Source organism: Cinclus cinclus, chromosome 4, assembly GCF_963662255.1.
Source record: "Cinclus cinclus chromosome 4, bCinCin1.1, whole genome shotgun sequence".
Classification (NCBI taxonomy): domain Eukaryota; kingdom Metazoa; phylum Chordata; class Aves; order Passeriformes; family Cinclidae; genus Cinclus; species Cinclus cinclus.
The window spans coordinates 55,916,549-55,933,570 of record NC_085049.1 but is presented as its reverse complement, the minus strand read 5'-3'; the positions used below and the strand labels follow the sequence as shown (position 1 = coordinate 55,933,570).

The 17,022-nt window shown below is 40.3% G+C and overlaps 1 protein-coding gene across 3 annotated transcripts in view; it reads left to right on the top strand.

Moving 5' to 3' along the window:
• LARGE1 (LARGE xylosyl- and glucuronyltransferase 1) overlaps positions 1-17,022 on the top strand; it is a 186,127-nt gene that overhangs the window by 133,534 nt on the left and 35,571 nt on the right. For all 3 annotated transcript variants that reach the window (XM_062491291.1, XM_062491290.1, XM_062491289.1), the window contains exons 7-8: positions 10,434-10,546; positions 12,033-12,158. In XM_062491291.1, coding sequence (XP_062347275.1) covers positions 10,434-10,546; positions 12,033-12,158 — 239 coding nt within the window. The remainder of the gene's footprint in view (positions 1-10,433; positions 10,547-12,032; positions 12,159-17,022) is intronic.

Below are 17,022 nucleotides of genomic sequence, written 5' to 3'. Positions count from 1 at the left end.
AGAGCAGTTTTAGCCACAGTCCCAAAACAAAGAAAAGAGACATCACAGTTGGACTCCATCTCTGGACTCTGAATAGGTAGCTTGGTGCCTGTCAAAGAAAGTAGCAGAGTGACTAAGATGTCTTCTGCCCCCTGTGTCAAAGTCATTCCCACTAAGAGAGTGCCAACAAAACCAGTTGGATTTGGTCAGTCAGATCACTCGCTTGGGCACTGTTTGCTACAGAAACCACTATGCTTTAATCATTCTTGTGTTAGGGCAAACTTAAGTTCAGGACAAACCTTTCCCCTTTAAAAAAATACTGAGACTTAGGAAGAGAAGAATCTGCAAAACTGAGTGGACACAAGTCTCAGAAGAAGCAGCTCATTTCTTCCCTTTCCTCCTTGTCTTGTCTTTATGTTCAGCTACATCCTGGCTTCAGTTGTTCTGCTGTAGCTCCTCAGCCTTCCCTTCTGCACCAGTCTTTGTCAAAGTGAGCTCAGGGGAGGACAGGAATGCTGCAATACCCTCTATATGCAGATCATTTCTACACAGTTGTTCTCAAAAAAATTACAGACAGTGAAGAGAGAAGTTGTCCCAAGTAGAACTGTTGAATTATAGGTAATTTAGGTCAGAAAAGATCTCCCGAGGTCTTTTGGTCCTCTTCCCATTGAAAGTCAGCTCAGGTTGCCCAGGGCCTTTTCCAGCCGAGTTTCAGCTGTCTTCATGGATAGCTCTCAGAGCAGCCTGTTCCTGCATTCAGCCACTGTTTTTCTAGTCAGTGAAAAATAAAAGTTAAAATTCATAATATGTAATTAGATTTTCCTTTGCTGCAGTATGTGACTGTTACCTCTCATTCTGTTAGAGAAGTGAGGCTCCATTTTAGAAAGTTTTAGAAAGTAGTAGGTTTAGATAGCAACAGGACATCCCTCAGTCTTCTCTTTCCCATGCTGAAGAGGGCCAGTTCTCCCAGCTTCTCCTCATGAATGCCAGGCCTATGAAAATTTGGGTTGCTCTCTGATGGATTTACTTCAGCATGTTAGGGTATTTGTTTGACTGGGGAATCCAAAGCAGTGCTTCAGAGGTGGTCGTACAAGTGCTGAGCCAAGAGTGGCAATCACTTCCCATGACATGAAGGCTAATATAGCCCAACGTGTGGAATATTGCACTGCTGGCTCATGTTCAGCTCACTGTCCACCAAATCCCTTAGAACTTCTCCTGGGAAGCTCATTTCTATCCACCTATCCTCCAGCACGTTCTCTCCATTCAGGAATAGTCCCAGTCAGGAATTTCTGTTGAATTTTAGGAGCTTTCTCTTACCCGCTTGTCCAGTCAAGGACCCTGAGTCCAGCCCATCCCCAGGGAATTAGACCAGGACCCCCAGTTTGGTGTCACGTGTTACATTGCCTAGGACACATTCTGTCCCATTTCCAGCTCATTCAGCTGAACGCTAAACAGTATCAGGCCCAGTACCAGCTCCTGTGGAATGGCCCCTGTGACTGACCACCTTCTGGGTGTTCTATGGCTGAGCACAGCCCTCCCAGCTTGGCAGTCCAGCTTTGCAGGTTCCTTGTAGCCCCCTGACCCCTCAGTTTGGTTATATGAGCGTGATAAAAAACGCCTTAGGCAAATCCCTGTATTTCTGTTGTGAACCTAACCCTTCTCTCTGTTACTAGAAAATAAGTGGTTATGCAGGGAGAATTATGTTTCCTGGGCTTTTTTTTTTTTTTTTTTCAAATGCTGTAGGTAATGTTCAGGCTTGTTCGTTGTGTGCTGCTTTTTACTGCTGAATGTTCTATTCCTCCTGACTCTCAGTCAATAAACTGCCCATTAAGGGTGGGGGGGGGGGGGGGAAGGGGGGAGGCAGGGGGAAGTTTTCTGCTTTCTTCTGAATACAACACTCCAAACCTTTTTGTCATCCAGATAGAAAGAAATACCTTTCAGGTAGTTAAGCCCTGAACCACATCTCCTCCTTTGTTGCTTAGGTGTTGAGTGAACACCAGACCCAGAAAAAGCTCTGATGGGTTCTTGCTCACTGTGCCCATTGTTACAATTAGCTTTGTGGACTACACTTAATATCAGAAACTGCTTTTGAAAGCTATTCTCCACCATGATGGAAAATGTAAGGCAGACACTGTTAAGATTAGAAGCCAGCCAAAATAATTAGCACCTGTGCAGGGTGCATTTTTCCTCTTCACATAGTCCCAAGTGGAAACCTTGTGACCCCTGTTAAATATGATGCCTTTGAGAGAATCAAAACCAAAAAACCCTACATAATTTAAAGCAGTGGTCCCTGTTACCTTTTCCTTTTGCTGCTTTTTGTGGAAGAATAAAGCATAGATAAATATCATGGACAAGGTCCAGATCTGATATAAATGCCTAACACTTGCTTTAAAGAGACTTAAGCTGATTTACAAGAGCCAAGGATTAAGAAACAGATTTTTCTTTTTCTTTTAAAGGTGGGTAGTTCTTTGGTGGAGAGTCCAAGATAAATTACTTTTGGAAGAGGTACTTGCTTTCAACCGGGCAAATAGTCAGCAAATTTCAGCAAGCCTCCTCAGTTTTTATCCATAAAAACAAGCTTTGTGTAATCCAGACATGCCTGCATGTGGACATGCAATGACTGGACCTCCTGCACAGTAACCTTGTGCAGTCTGTATTATTCTGTGATTCCTCTTCAGGGACAGCTCACCCAAATTCCAGCTCCTCTGGCTTTGTGAAGAGTTGTGACACTCACTCACAATTCTGTACTTAGAGGCACTGACATGAAGAATTCTATGTTCAGAAAGAATTAAGAGATGCATGACAATCAGTCCAGGTTTGATATGATTGACAGAATACTTTGTGTGATCACTGGATGTACAACCAGAGTCATTTCAAGTATGAGTACAGGAGATACATTTGTTTTGTGTGGAATGGAGGCTTTTTCCTCCAGCCATACCTGACATGTACACTGCCAGCTAACTTAGCTGCCCAGTTCATTATTCACCCTTGGCTCCCTGATTATCCACAGGACACAGAAATTAGTTGGTACCCTGTCTTTCTAAGGAACCAAGCTGTCTTTCATTAAAAAAAAATAATAATATTTAGTGTGATTTGTTTGTAGTTCACTTCAGGAAGTGTTTCTGGAAGGTAGCATGGATAGGAAGGACTACACTCCATTTGGCACCTCTTTCTAATCCTTTAATGTGGCATAATATTCCACAAGCCCTGATGACATTCTCCAGTGCACACAACATTAGACCTTCTGCTCCTTGCTAAAAATACCCCAGTCTAGAAAATTGTGACATGGCTGTCTCCTAATGTCATCCATACTGAGAAATGCAAACAGAATAATTATGACTAACAGCTGAAGGAACATAGACCTCAGAGACAAGTGCTGTGCAGGAGGAATGTGGCCAGCAGGAAAAGAGCCAGGATGTGCTCAGGAAAGAGCCAGACCCTGAACAGTGCATGTACACCCACAGTTGTGCACACACAGCCAGGGGTTTGGTGCTCTGCCTGACAGGGACCACTCCTTGGACTGCATGCATTTTAAAATGTAGATTTAGCTACATGTCCAGGGCTAAGCTCCATAGGTCAAAGATGACCACTTACAAATGTGCAAAATTCAGGGATAATACTGGAAAATTTCCCATGAAGTTTGGAAAAATGGCTCCAGGAGCTTATCTGGGAGCAAGTCAAAGGATAATTTGATCCTAGATTATTCATATTTGGAGGAGAAAATAACATTTCTTAATAGAGGACTTGCCAATTTAGCAAAGGTTGGGAAAGATCAAATGACTGAAAGTTCAAAGAGATGTTCAAATTAGAATAAGGGGAGCACCCTTTATCAGGGTAATTATGCATTGGAATATCCTACCAAAGTTTGTGGTACATTATCCATTATTGTAAATTTTTAAATAAAGACTGAATTTTTTTATAGAAGCTGTGCTCTAGTAGACCCCCAACTGATTCTGAAAAATCCTATGACCTCTGTTATGCAAGAACAAGAAATTACCCTTTCTGACATTATCCTTAAATAACTACTTAATCAGGACTTTGTTTTCCTGCTGGAACCCCCTAAGCACCCAGGCAAATGAAACCATAGCTAATCTTGCATGTAAGAACTTACTGCAATTTTAGTATTGAAAAGTTGTTTAAAACTTTGTAGAAATTTTCCACATTCACACCCCTCCCACACCCAATACCACTTTTCTTTTTAAATCTCACTTTTCCAAATGCTTTATGATAAGATGTGTACCTGGCCATCTTTGAGCTAGTGGCACTTTCATGGTGTCTTTTTGACATGTACAGAGATGCACACGGAGTAGTGTTGGGTGATGTTGTGGTGTGAGATGTCTTTAAGGCAGATCTCCTCTGCTTCATGTGGCCACTGCCATTGTGCTACAGCATAAAAAAGGCTGCAGCCTCCCTCCTCTCTCCCTTTACAGGTCTGAAGTTAGAATGTGTTATCTGAGGTTTAAAACTGCTCAGCAAAATCTTTCCCAGTCTTTTGAATTTTAAGAGATTTTAATGATGTGCCTCTTACAGGGTTTTTTTTTTTCTTCTTTCCCTTCTTAGGAGCCATTTCCATAGTCTATCAAATTCTAACTCCCTGCAATATTTCTTTTTGCTTCTAAAATGTAATTTCTCTGTGCTATATATTCACAAGGGTCACAGAATGCAAAGGCTGTGAGGAAACGGGAGCTTTTTTAAAGCCATGTTAGGAGCTTCTTCACAGATGATTTTTGTCTCCAACAACCTTTTGCACAGGGTTCAGGAAATACAGGGTTTTGAGAAAGGTTACTATCCTTAATGTCTTCCTTGATGCCCAGAGCAAGTACAGCAGCTGGGAATAACCCCTGATTTCCATTTTTTAATTTTTCTAATATTTTTGTTATTTGCCAGCCATCTTGTTCTCCATGTTAGGCAAATCTTTTCAGCAATTTGGGCTGTTAAGTGTGAATTTATACTGCTCGGTGGTCTGTGTGAGAGAAGGCAAATTTCTTCTGGTCTAGATTCTTTACTGACCTCTGAAAGGCCTGCAGATTTGTTAGTTCTCTTCTCAAGACTCTGAGAGATTAGAGGAGAGAGAATTTCTTGACAGGATGGTCTCTAAGTAGAAGTTTTCCTCCATAGACCTGCTAAAAGCGTTATGGCTCATGATTCCTCTCCTCCAGCTTCTAGACTCTGGAATCAAGGAAATTCTTCTGTAGCAGCCTTGGGGCTTTAAGAAAGTTGGAGAAATTCCCCCAGAAGTGGAAGTCATTAAAGAGAAGATAGCATGTTTATCTCCTTCCAAACTCCTCAGGAAGAATAGCATCTAAGCAGTAAAGAAACAGAAAACTGGGACATTCCAAGCTACAGCAAGCAGCTCTATAATAAGAAATTAGAACTGTGCTTGAGTAAAACATTCATCTTAATTCTGCCTAAGGAAAAGCAGCATACTTGGGAAGAGCAGAATAAAGGAAGTCTTCTATTTCATTAAATGGTCATCAGGAAGTGTAAACAAAATGTGTATAATGCTTCAGGAAGAACCATCCTCCCAACAGAGTGACTGCACAACATTTGAGAATGCACTCTATGACAACTTCACTTTTAATACATGTGCAGAGAAAACAAGGGCTATTGCATTCTGTCTCCATGCCTGGAGGGACACATGCTTTGCTTCAAAACAGCTTCTCAGCCCTGTTCAGTTTTCTTAGAGAAAAGTTCAAATGAGGAATCACCATTTATTCCCAATGAACACATTTTGCAAGTTTTTATTAGTTTGGGATTTTTAGATTGTGAAAAGCTTTTTTTTTTTTTTTTTTTTTTTTGAGAAAAGAAGGCTGGTGCATGTTAGTTCATAGTTAAATAACATATCAGTGTGCTCCAGAAATGTGCAAGAATGACAGTCCTTTGGTCATCTCATGTTAAAAGCTATAGACAAATATGGCTTTATTAAATTAATAGTATGGCTGGTCAAATTAAGAGAAACAGTCTATAAACCAAGTGAAATAAATGCAGTGAATTTCATCCCCACAAAGACATAAATTTTGAAATCTGTGCAGTGTCTTGTTTTGGAATTATAGCTTTAATTTAATGTTTTAATCCCAAAAAGCCATATAGTTGTGTTTTTCTGTGTGTTCTTGATACTGTGGGTGGAAAATAGAGGCCACGGTCAGTGATGTAGAGGTGTGGCTCAGTGGATTCCAAATGTTGTCCTTAACAAAACTGGTCGTTGGAGCCCTGATAGCAAAGGCATAGCCACATTCCTAACAGTGCACACTGGGACCGTTTCCATGGGCTTCAGGTACAATAAATCAGAATTAAAAGAAGATGCCTAAGTATTTGCTAGAGTATTTGCAGCAAGCACTACCATGGAGCTGCTCCTGGGACAGCAGAGCTGCAACTCTCTTTCCATAGCACCTGAAACTGAATTCAGATTTTTGGTATGAAATCTGTTTCACTGAACGTGGTAGATTACTGCCCTAAATGTCTGGGTCAGATATTTATTACAAAAAATCTGTGTAATTTCAAGGCTGTTTAACATTGTATCTTGCAGCATATCAGACTGTGGTTTGGTGTGTGGTCTTTGTTGTGCTGCTCAGCTATAGCAAAATCCTTGTCTTTTTTTATTTTGAACTCACTGTTGCCTTATGATGTATTTTGAAGCGTGTCTTACCTGTCTGTTCCAGATATCGTGATGCTATCTCCTTGCTATTTGTCTAGATGGTTCACTGTTGCAGGCCTATTTTCAAGAAGAATTTTTTAAAAGCTGACAGGGGTAGGTTCTGAGGTGCTACTCACATAAGATGGCATTGCCTCAAAGGCTCACAAAATCATCCTGTTCCCAAAAAGAACAGGCAAGATCATAGAGAAAATTATTTCTTAGGAGCTACATTTTCTTCCCCCACATCACCGAGTGCTTTTTTCAGGCACCTTAAAAGGCCCATTGTAATAAATTGATGGAGTTTGAAAGTTAGTCCAGTTTCACTGTAACTTCTCTAAGTGGTTCTCCTCTGTCTTAAAGTGTTGTTTATTACTTCCAGCTCTAGTCTATGTTCCTCTCTGAATTTCAGGGAGAGCTGTGGTCTTTGTTCCTGAAGCAAGAGGTGGGGATGCCTGGCAGCATTCCAAGGGAAATGGCTGTTCTTTCTGCAGACTTTCAGTTTACTCTTCAGAAACATTAAATAAAATATTTTGTTCTGGAGTAGATTAACAAAAACAAAAGCAAACAAAAAAGGGGAATAAATTTGCTGACACGCCTTAAAGCATCTCTGGAAATCATTGCTTAGTGAAAACAATGGAAGAACAAAAAAGTTGGTTTAGAGTGAATTAAAAAATGGGAAAAGATGACTCCCAAGTTTGGTTAAACTAAAAATAGAAAATTTATTTTCCTTTTCAGACCTTGCAATAATTTTCAATAAGGCTTTTAATTTGTATCAATTTTGAGATGAAAATTATTTTAGATTAAGTTGCATTTTAAAATGTACCAAAAATTTTTTTCAGTGTTTTCCAACTGAAACATTTTAATCCAAATATGTTGCTTCAGGTTTATTTCCCTGTTTTATTAAATGTATTCACCAAATTACTTTTTTTGTGTTTTGGGGGAGGTTTTTTGTTTTGCTTTTGGAGCTGGGTTTTTCTTGTGTCCTTAAATGACATTTTTGAGAAACTGCTTTGTTTGTTTGTTTGTTTGCTTTCTTGTTTGTTTATCTGTTTGAGCAATTCAGAATCTGTCAAATTTTGGTAGTTCAAGCAAAATCTCATCAAACAGCAGGAGAGAAATGACATTCAAGTTATAACTAGACTAAGATGTTTTCCGCAAATTTAGTAATAAAGCATTCTTTTTCTCTGAGATCTTCAAGATATTTACATCTCTGGATATGCCTGAACTGTTTCCTCAGGACAAGAGAAATAGGGTGTTCTGTGGCTGAACATAATTTGTTTAATACTCATGAGATGAGTTGCCACTTTTCTCCTTTTGTTTGTTTGCTGCCAAGTTTTCCTTCTGTTTTTCTCAGGTAGGTTAGGGCAGGAAGATGCTGCACTTCTCCAAAGATCAGAAGTCCCACTGCCTGGGGCCAGATGTTAATAAAATATTCCTTTGATTTCTTGTTTTTCCTCCAGTCTCTTCTTCCCCCAGCACAGCAGATGAGAGTGAGTCCCTTTTCCCCTTATGTTCAGCTGTTATGTCATCTTAAATTTAGTCTGAGATTTCACTCAATTTGACTCTGAGGGAAGTGGATCCTGAGGCAGATATTTTCCTTTCCTTGTTTCAGATACTTTGCCTGCAAAGTAATTGTGCACATTGAAGTTTGTTCATTTGTTATGTTTGCTTTTGGCAACACAACAATATAGAAGAGAACCTGGAGTTCACTGTTGTGCAAAAGAATAATTTTTCCTCTGCGTGAACTGTTTTAAAGGTTCCCAAAACACGTGCTCTTGCTTTGCTTTTGGACTTAATAACACAAAGTGAATAGTATTAAATTCTTCTCTTAGCAGAAATATCTCATTCTCACTAATTAATTACTATTTATACTAATGAGTAAATATTGAAACTTGGTATAAATATTCTCCAGCAGTTATTTTTATTGCATCAGTAGAGTAGAAGCCTAAAGAGAAACTGTACAAAGGTGTTAAACTCAAGTCTGTAGGCGAATTAAAATAAAAATCACATTGAAATTAGTTTTGACAGTGAAACATTAAAACTTTGTGAATATTTTCAAGAGCCATGATTGCATTATAATTTAGTGCATCTTTTCTCACATATATTCCAGTTTTTTCACTCCATCTGCCTGTTTTATTCTCAGATGCTACCATGATAGCCCCTCAGGACATCATAATCTTGTCAGCTACAATGCCATAATCTGCTGCTAGACTAAGAGTGGAAGTCAAAAAAAAATCACAGAATACTGCACATATTAAAACATTTCCCCTTTTCCTCCTCAGACTGGAGGCATAGAGAAATGAAGAAAAATTGGTTTATTGTCTATAAATTATAAAAACTATTCTATTACAATTAACTGAATCTTACCATTATTCTTTCTTTTTCCTTATAAAGAACCTTCTCAGTTGCATTTCACTGCAAAGCTGACACTTCTTGCCAGGTGGAAAAAAATCCCTTGCCAGAGAGGAAGGAGATCTCCCACCTAGTTTATTGCTGCAGCACAAGGAACCTGCTTCACACTGATGTGGAATTTCAGACAATGCAAAATGGCTCTCTTAGAAGTTCATGCACAAACATTGTATTCTCCAAATAGGCTTTCCTTATGCTGGAGAGAAGACAAACACACTGGCATAAATAAACTGTAGCGTGTTGGGACAATACATCCCTTTCCAATCCAACAGCTGGAAGCAGACAGGTCTGAAGATGAAAGGGAATCCCTCCAGTACAGGTTCCAGCATCCTTGGGAACCAGATGGACTGAAATGGAAAACACCACTAAAACAGGCCACAAAATCACTGCCAGGAGAGGTTCTCTTTTTATTCATAGCAGTGCCAGGTTTTAGTAGAAAGAAACTTGCCGTGTCATAGAAACTAAATATAGGAAGGAACTGGAACCACCTTTGTCCTCTCCTGACCAGTGCAGTGCTTTTCCAGGTACATTTTCTAATCCTGGTGTAGTCTGATTTAGAAAGACTCATGAAATAAAGTATTTTATCTGCCATTTTTAGTTTATTTCACTGCAGCAGTTTTAGGAGAGTTTTTTCTTAAGCATTCAGAGTACATTTCCTTTCTTTTTCTCATTACTTTATTTTTATGAACTTGGACTCCCTGAGGCAGCTTTTCCTAGTGCCTGATTTTTTTCTTTTCGTATTCTTCTCTGTAGCTGCTATGGTACTCTACAGTTGTCATGAGATTTTTTTGTAAGACCTCTTGTTAAATGTCATTTCCAGATGTCATTGCTGTTCTGTTTACTTCCTCCCTCCACTAATGAAGATGTGAAACAACACAGAACCATCATTGCTCTTACTAGGTGGTTTCTGTCAGCCTGCAAGGCTGCTGTGTATTGGTACTCCTTCTTTGTGGTCCTTCAGTCTACATTCATTCCCCACTCTTACCTAGATTTCCAAATTCATTTTTTCAAGCAGATTTTTCTAAGACACTGTAGGAAAGGCTTTGCTGATGTTTCAGTCCAGCTTTGTTGCTTCTGCTGTTTTTCCTTCTTGTACACTACGAATTTTGGCCAGACAAAAAGCATCTGAGGAATGACAGTGCAGGCTAAGGTACCTTTATTCCCACCTACAATTTCCAGTTTGAGGATCCTGTTCTGTGAACACTTGGTGCCTTAATGGCAGGCCCTCTCAAGGCCTAGGTTGTAACCAGCGCTGATAATCTGTTCCTCAGAGAAGTTTCAAGGATTGTGATCGTGTGTGTCAGACAACTTCGTGTCCTGTTTTAGCTGCTGAATCAGCAGGTGGGCAGGGTGGGCCTTGGCTGGCTGTGACATCATGGCTTCTCTTTGTCCCTACCCCGTGTCCCTTCAGGGGTGATCTTGCTGCTTCTGGATAAGTTGAGGAAGATGAAGTGGGAGCAGATGTGGAGACTGACGGCGGAGCGGGAGCTGATGAGCATGCTGTCCACTTCACTGGCTGACCAGGTGAGTAGGACATGGCTTGAGGAAGGAAAGAAGGAGAAAGGGAATGAGATGTGGGAAAAGGCAAGGGAAAGCTGTTGTGCCTTTAGTCACCATCTGTTGAATCATTGTGGGGAAAATGTGGAAGAGAATGGAGATTTAGTCACAAGGTTCCTCTTACTACACTGACATTTTTACCTCCTCTGCTCAGGTGATTCATAAGAGAGACAAAAGGGGTTTTCAAGCTTTCATTTTCTGTCTTCCCTTCTTTAAAACAGAACTCTCCAGACACCAGAAGTCCAAATAAACTGTGTCTTTTCCCACTGGTTATTGTCTAATCAGACTTCGGTTTTAAGAGTCTCCTGACATTTCTTTACTGTCTCTGGCAGATGAGTCCCAGATGTCTTTTAATGTACTCCTTGCCACAACAGCTCTGTAAAGACAAAAGTGCTGCTGTCTCCCTGCCACAGATAGGAAACTGAGGCCAAGAGAAGAACTAGTGTGCCTAAACACAGAAATACAGTTTTTCAATTTGTGCTTCTTGCCAGCTCTCAGTTTAAACCCAGAAACCCTGTTAATGTAATACTAGACCTGAACCAATAATTCTTGCTCAACAGCTTGAACATGTTAACTCAATACAGCATCATATTTAGGTATTTGTTCTCCTCCAGAGCTACATCTGGCTCCTGACCAGTCACCACAAAGGAAGCACGCTCCTTACTGTGCACATGGAGGTGTACACTTTGTACAGCATCTTTGCAGGGTGATCCAAAAGCCCCTGAGGTTCATTTAAAAGCATTTTTGCAACTTCACTGTGTTTTCAGTCAGGTCCTGAGCTGCTGTCTAATACCTGCATGGGGCAGAATTTCACAGAGCAGAGAAAGGCTGCTCGTGTCTTCCCCTAATACCTTATCCTCCAGTTGTCCTTGCACCTTACTCCTCCAGTGAAATGGCTGCTTATGGGCAAAACACATTCTGTCCTTCATGGTGTAGGCTGCTCTGCAGACCTGTCCTACGTGCCTTCTCCATAAAATACCTGGAGTACTTGTTGCAACAATAAAGTGCTAGCTGAAGTCACCTGGAGTAATCCACTTGAAGCTGTGTAGCTGCTTTCCTCCCCTTCATTAAAAAGTGGTGCAGTGCTTAGTACCAGCAGGCACTGTGTTGTTTGCTCCCTGGTGACTAGAACAGGAGCCACACCTCATGCCAGCAGTACAGGGTGAGTGTTTGAAAACTTAGCTGGAGTCTGTTAGCTCTGTGTGTCAGGACAGCTTGTTCCTCTTGTCCAGATCTATATATCACCCCTTAGATTAATAGCACCCTCCAAGGAAACAGAATTAGGGAGAAAGGTTTACAGACTTCACCTTTCATCACCATTGGAATTTCTTCCTGTGATGGAGAGAAGGACAGTCAGCTGGGGGCAGAGTTGAGATCGCCTCACGCCACAGAAAAAAACATACCCAAATGTTTCTTTGATTTTTTTTTTTTAATTTTTTTTTTTTTTTGCTAGGATATCTTCAATGCAGTCATCAAACAAAATCCCTTCCTTGTCTACCAGCTCCCATGTTTCTGGAATGTGCAGCTTTCTGATCACACCCGTTCTGAGCAGTGCTACAGAGATGTGTCTGACCTGAAGGTATGTTGCACAGGAGGTTGGATGGGTGGTGTCCTTTGGGACAGAAGGATTGCTGTCAGAAACATGAACTGCCTTAAGTACGGGAGAAACTAACACATACAGTTAATAAAGACACTCAGAGAAAGGAAATCTGCCTTGTGCATTTTGACTGCTACTAGAAAATTCAAATATAGATGCTGCTTTGGGGTTTGGCAAGGTGTTAAAGAAGTGCTTTGCCTTCTTACATTCTGTACCTGCCACCTGTGCCACTGCTGCTTACCACTGAATTCTTATTGCTGTCCCAGGTCTTAGCTCTTCCTAGAGAAAGAACACAAAACCTTTCCTTTTTGTACTGGACAAGTTTGAAACTCTTTACTGAAATGATTTAATAGAGTGAAATTCAGAGAGGATTGGGCAGACCCTAGCTGGAAATGCGTTAGCAGAATTGTAAAGACCTTGCTCACTTCATATTTAGCCTGTGTATACATTTTACCCAGACATGTTGCCATTCATTTTTCCAGGTTTTGTACTGAAATTAAAAAAAGGCTGAGTAAGAAGTTGTTAATTAAATGAAATGAAGCTATAGTGTCAGTTTCATAGCACATTTTTCACTATTAACAAGTGGAATATAAAAGCAGGATGAATTTTAATAGATACGGGCAAATGAACATCAATTGTGCTATGGACATTTTGAAAGACTGGACTCAAAGACTCAAATGTAGCATGCAGAGAGTTCAGAATTGAAGCTTGATTGAGCTTTGTCCAGTTGTAGATTAAGACTGTGCAGCAGTAGATTCCATCAGAGAGGACTAGTGGCATTAGAACATAGTAAATATTAGTTACTTTTTGGCAACTGTTTTTAAAAGTCAGTTAAGGTTTGTATATTTGGGTTTATGTTGTGAGTACGTAAATGAAGTTTAAAAAAACCCCAAAATCACACAAAACTGTGCAAGAAGTTGCAAGGGTCCTCTGGAGACCATCCAAACCCCACTTAATAATGCAGTGCCAACCTAGACCCAGTTGTCTCCAGATACTGAGATTTCACATTCCAGAGTTTGGCCACCCTCTTTGTACAACATATATCCTAAATCTAACCAAGGTTTTCCCTTGGAGCAATTTGTCGAATAACAGCAGGCGTATTCAGTATGAACACCAGATACTGGATGAATATAGAAAATCAATCAGTCTCTGCACACTGATTACAAAAGCTGTGCTTCCAAGAGACAGAAGTTCTTCTACATGGGTTAACTGACCTTCAAAACTGGCCATCATTGATTGAATTTCATATGTGAAGTATTCACAACTGACTATTCAGGTGTGATCCATAGAGGACAGCTTTTAAAGTTAAAACACTGATCTGTCAGTACACTGATCACTAAATGGTTTATAATATCTGTTTGTAGGGCAGAATCAACACAGACTCTTTAAAAGCATCATGGTTTATGCCCTGCAACAAAGTGCTGGTAGAGATTTTAGCACTGCATTCATGTTGAGAATCATGTATGACAGCTATTGCAAACAAAAAGAAAGTTGTGCAACAGAGAAATGTTCCCTAAAATATGAGCTTCAGAAAAATATAGCTCCCACCTGTGATATATCACTGTATTTTGCTGTGAATTAGAGGCTGAGATTACTTTATATAATTAAGACAGTCAGACTGGACTCAGCACAAGGTGAAGACACAGCCATTTACATGAGGAAAAGATACTGAATCTGATAACAAGGATCAAGGGTTTGGTTCCATTGCCTAAACATGGTTTGAGTCACCACAGGAGCTCTGCAATGTCCATATAGGAGTGGCAGATAAAACAAAGACCTGCAGGAGGATATCCTCTTGGCAAGGCAGCTGATGAGCAGGCAGGGAAGCAGTAAGGTGCTTTCAGGGTTGCTGTACACCTCGATTTAGACAGCCAAAGTGGCATCTTTATGAGTGGGTTTGGAGGCTGGTGGAGCTCACATCAGAGCAGATGTCTGATCTTCTGAGTCCAGTGACTGCATTAACTAATCTGCTTCAGGTGTGGGATATCTGACTCATAAATAACACCTACAAATAAGCATTTGACAGAAGTATTTTAAAAACAAATTAAATCCTTCCTTTCTTTCTTTTCTTTTTCCTTCCTTCCTTCCTTCCTTCCTTCCTTCCTTCCTTCCTTCCTTCCTTCCTTCCTTCCTTCCTTCCTTCCTTCCTTCCTTCCCTCCTTCCTTCCCTCCTTCCTTCCCTCCTTCCTTCCTTCCCTCCTTGTCGACTAACAAATTTATCTTTGCAATTGTAATTCAGGCTTGGTTGTTTATTGCTGTATATTGTGTCCCACTGTCAGTTCCATTAAGCAGTGAAGTCTAAGGTGTGTAATACTCTCCACTGATTTTCTGGTCTGGGGTATTTTCACTCTACAAGGGGTGTAGACACATAAACAATTTCTTCAGCTAAATTGAACTTATTCACATTACTAAAATTATCCCCTACGTACTAAATAAGGGCTGAAATTCTTTACCTTGAAAGAGAGGCCAGAGCCTTATGTAGTGCACATAAAACCTTATGGTTTCAATAAAGCTTTTCCCATATTGAGCAGTTAAAGAACTGGCCCTCAGACAGCACTGTTTAAAATTCTTCATACAATTAAAAAACAAGGCTTAGACCAATTAGAGTTGTAAATTTCCATTATGAAAATTATCAAAATTCTAATTCTGTAAAGAAACCAGCTTGTTAGGTATATGAGTCTCACAAAGAATTAACAAATGTCATTACCCCAAGTTAAAAGTTTCACTCTTAAAAATCACCCGAGTTTGTCAGTTCCATGGCATTTAATATAAATGGTACAACACAACAGATTTGGCACATTCTGTATTTCATGGTAAGACTGGAATGAGAAACAAGGTGAAACAAACCTCCAGGGTAAGAGGGAAAGAAAGATTTTGAAGTTTGCATTGGGGGATAAAGAAGGATAGCCCAGGAAAGAAGGAAGTGACTGGGGAGATTTAAATTCAAAGGTAAAGCTGACCCAGTCAAGTATTCCTCAGCTAAAACAGATTGCATTCTTCCTGTCAGACTGAAAAGGTGCTGATTTAATTTCATATGGCTTCAAAGTCCATGGGAGTTGATGTTTTGTCATCTCTTATACACAGCATTGTGTCAAGTAAACTTGGACCCCCAGGGCTGGCAGCTGGTCAGGGATGTGTGTGTGACTGTGTGTACAGACACTTCTTTGCTGCTTTGTTCACATTTTTGCAAGGCTTAGGGAGCAGTTGAATATTTCACATTGCCTGAAAAGGATTCTAATCACCTTTTTCTCTTTTTAAGCCTTGTTAAGTTGCATCTCTACCCATTTTATTGATTTTTTTTTTTTTTAGTGGGGGATCAGTCTGAATCTGAGGTTCATTTATGCATTGCTTTTGCTGGGTTAGTCCCTACTTTTGCTTGTTTCTTGGTGAGTAGTTTGTTCCTGTCTGTAAGGAAATCTCAGTTACTATGATTTGGCACAAACCTAATGGCAGGAAAAGTACTGTGAAAGAAGATAATGAATTTTGATATCTCTGACAATGAATCATGACCTCATTGAATGAGTCAGTCATGAAGTCTGGTTGTCAAGGATACAGATGCTATTTACATACAGGCAATCTGGTAATTCACAAACACAAAAATAAGATGCTGGACTCTTCAATGGGAATGTATCAAATTGTTAGATCTTACACTCTAACATGGAAAAATGCTTTACAACCTATTGATGGCTCTTCAGACTGGTTTTGAATATGGCTGATACTCTAAATCAACAGATAGATAAATAATGAACCTCATAAATTCCTCATTGGGAACTTGTGTTCTGTGATGCACTGTGTCCTCCCTGGGAATGTCCTCCACCTTGGGATGACTTTGTGATACTGCCCACAGAAGCTTAAGCAGCTTCTTTTCCATAGCTGTGATACATCATTTCAGCTCTGCCTCAGACATGACCCATTTCACCTCTTTGTGAGTGTTGCAGTCGCTGCTGCCCTGTCCAAGCACTTCCACTGTAATCTGCAGCACTTGTGGCATTCTGCAGCCTTGCACCTTTTAATGCCAACGAAGGGAGAGCTGCAGTGAGAGGAGTGAGGGCTTGAGAGGGTTCAACAATGTCCCTCCTCTGGGCGAGCATTGGAGCCAGCCAGGTGCTTCTCTCCTTCCAAACAGCAAGCACCATGGGTTTATAGGGCTGTTTTGGCAGACAGGAGGCTCTCATTAAACACTGGCACAGGAGCCGAAGGAAAAGAAGTTGAAGAATCCTTCAGAGGATGAATAAAGACCTTTGAAAAGTACAAGGCAGGGACAGTTGAGTTCAGCTGTACAGAAGTGGCAGTAAGCAGGGAAGTAAAGTAATCCCTGAGACCATGGGCACCAGCCCAGGCAGGGCTGGGATTTGAGTCCCACATCCAAAAAGCACTGCCTGCACCCTAGGGTTGCTGGCTACTCCAACCCCAGTCTCCTCCACTTAATGTGGTTTAGAAATAGCATATTAAAATGTCTGCGATGGCATTTTTATAAAGTATTCGAACCTTTCTGAGGAAATTGGTTCTTTTATTAAACCATTCATTTCTGATAAAACACAGTTTAAAAATAAAGTTTCCAGACATCTCTAATCATGGCATAAGTTACACATGTGGTGCATATTTGCAGTGTGATTTGGGGCATATTTAAACTTCTAAAAAAGCCTATTGAGATGGCATTAAAGTGACATATATAGCTGGCTGTACTGTGCAGATTTGCCAAATGTTTAACTCCTACTGATTTCAGTGGGAAGGGTCTGGTTGCCTAAGCAAGGAGTCTAGTCTTTTAGCAGGAAAGCTTCCTGTTTACAAAATACCACTTGTTTACCTAAATTGTGAAGTGCTCATGGGCTTAATTTAGGATATC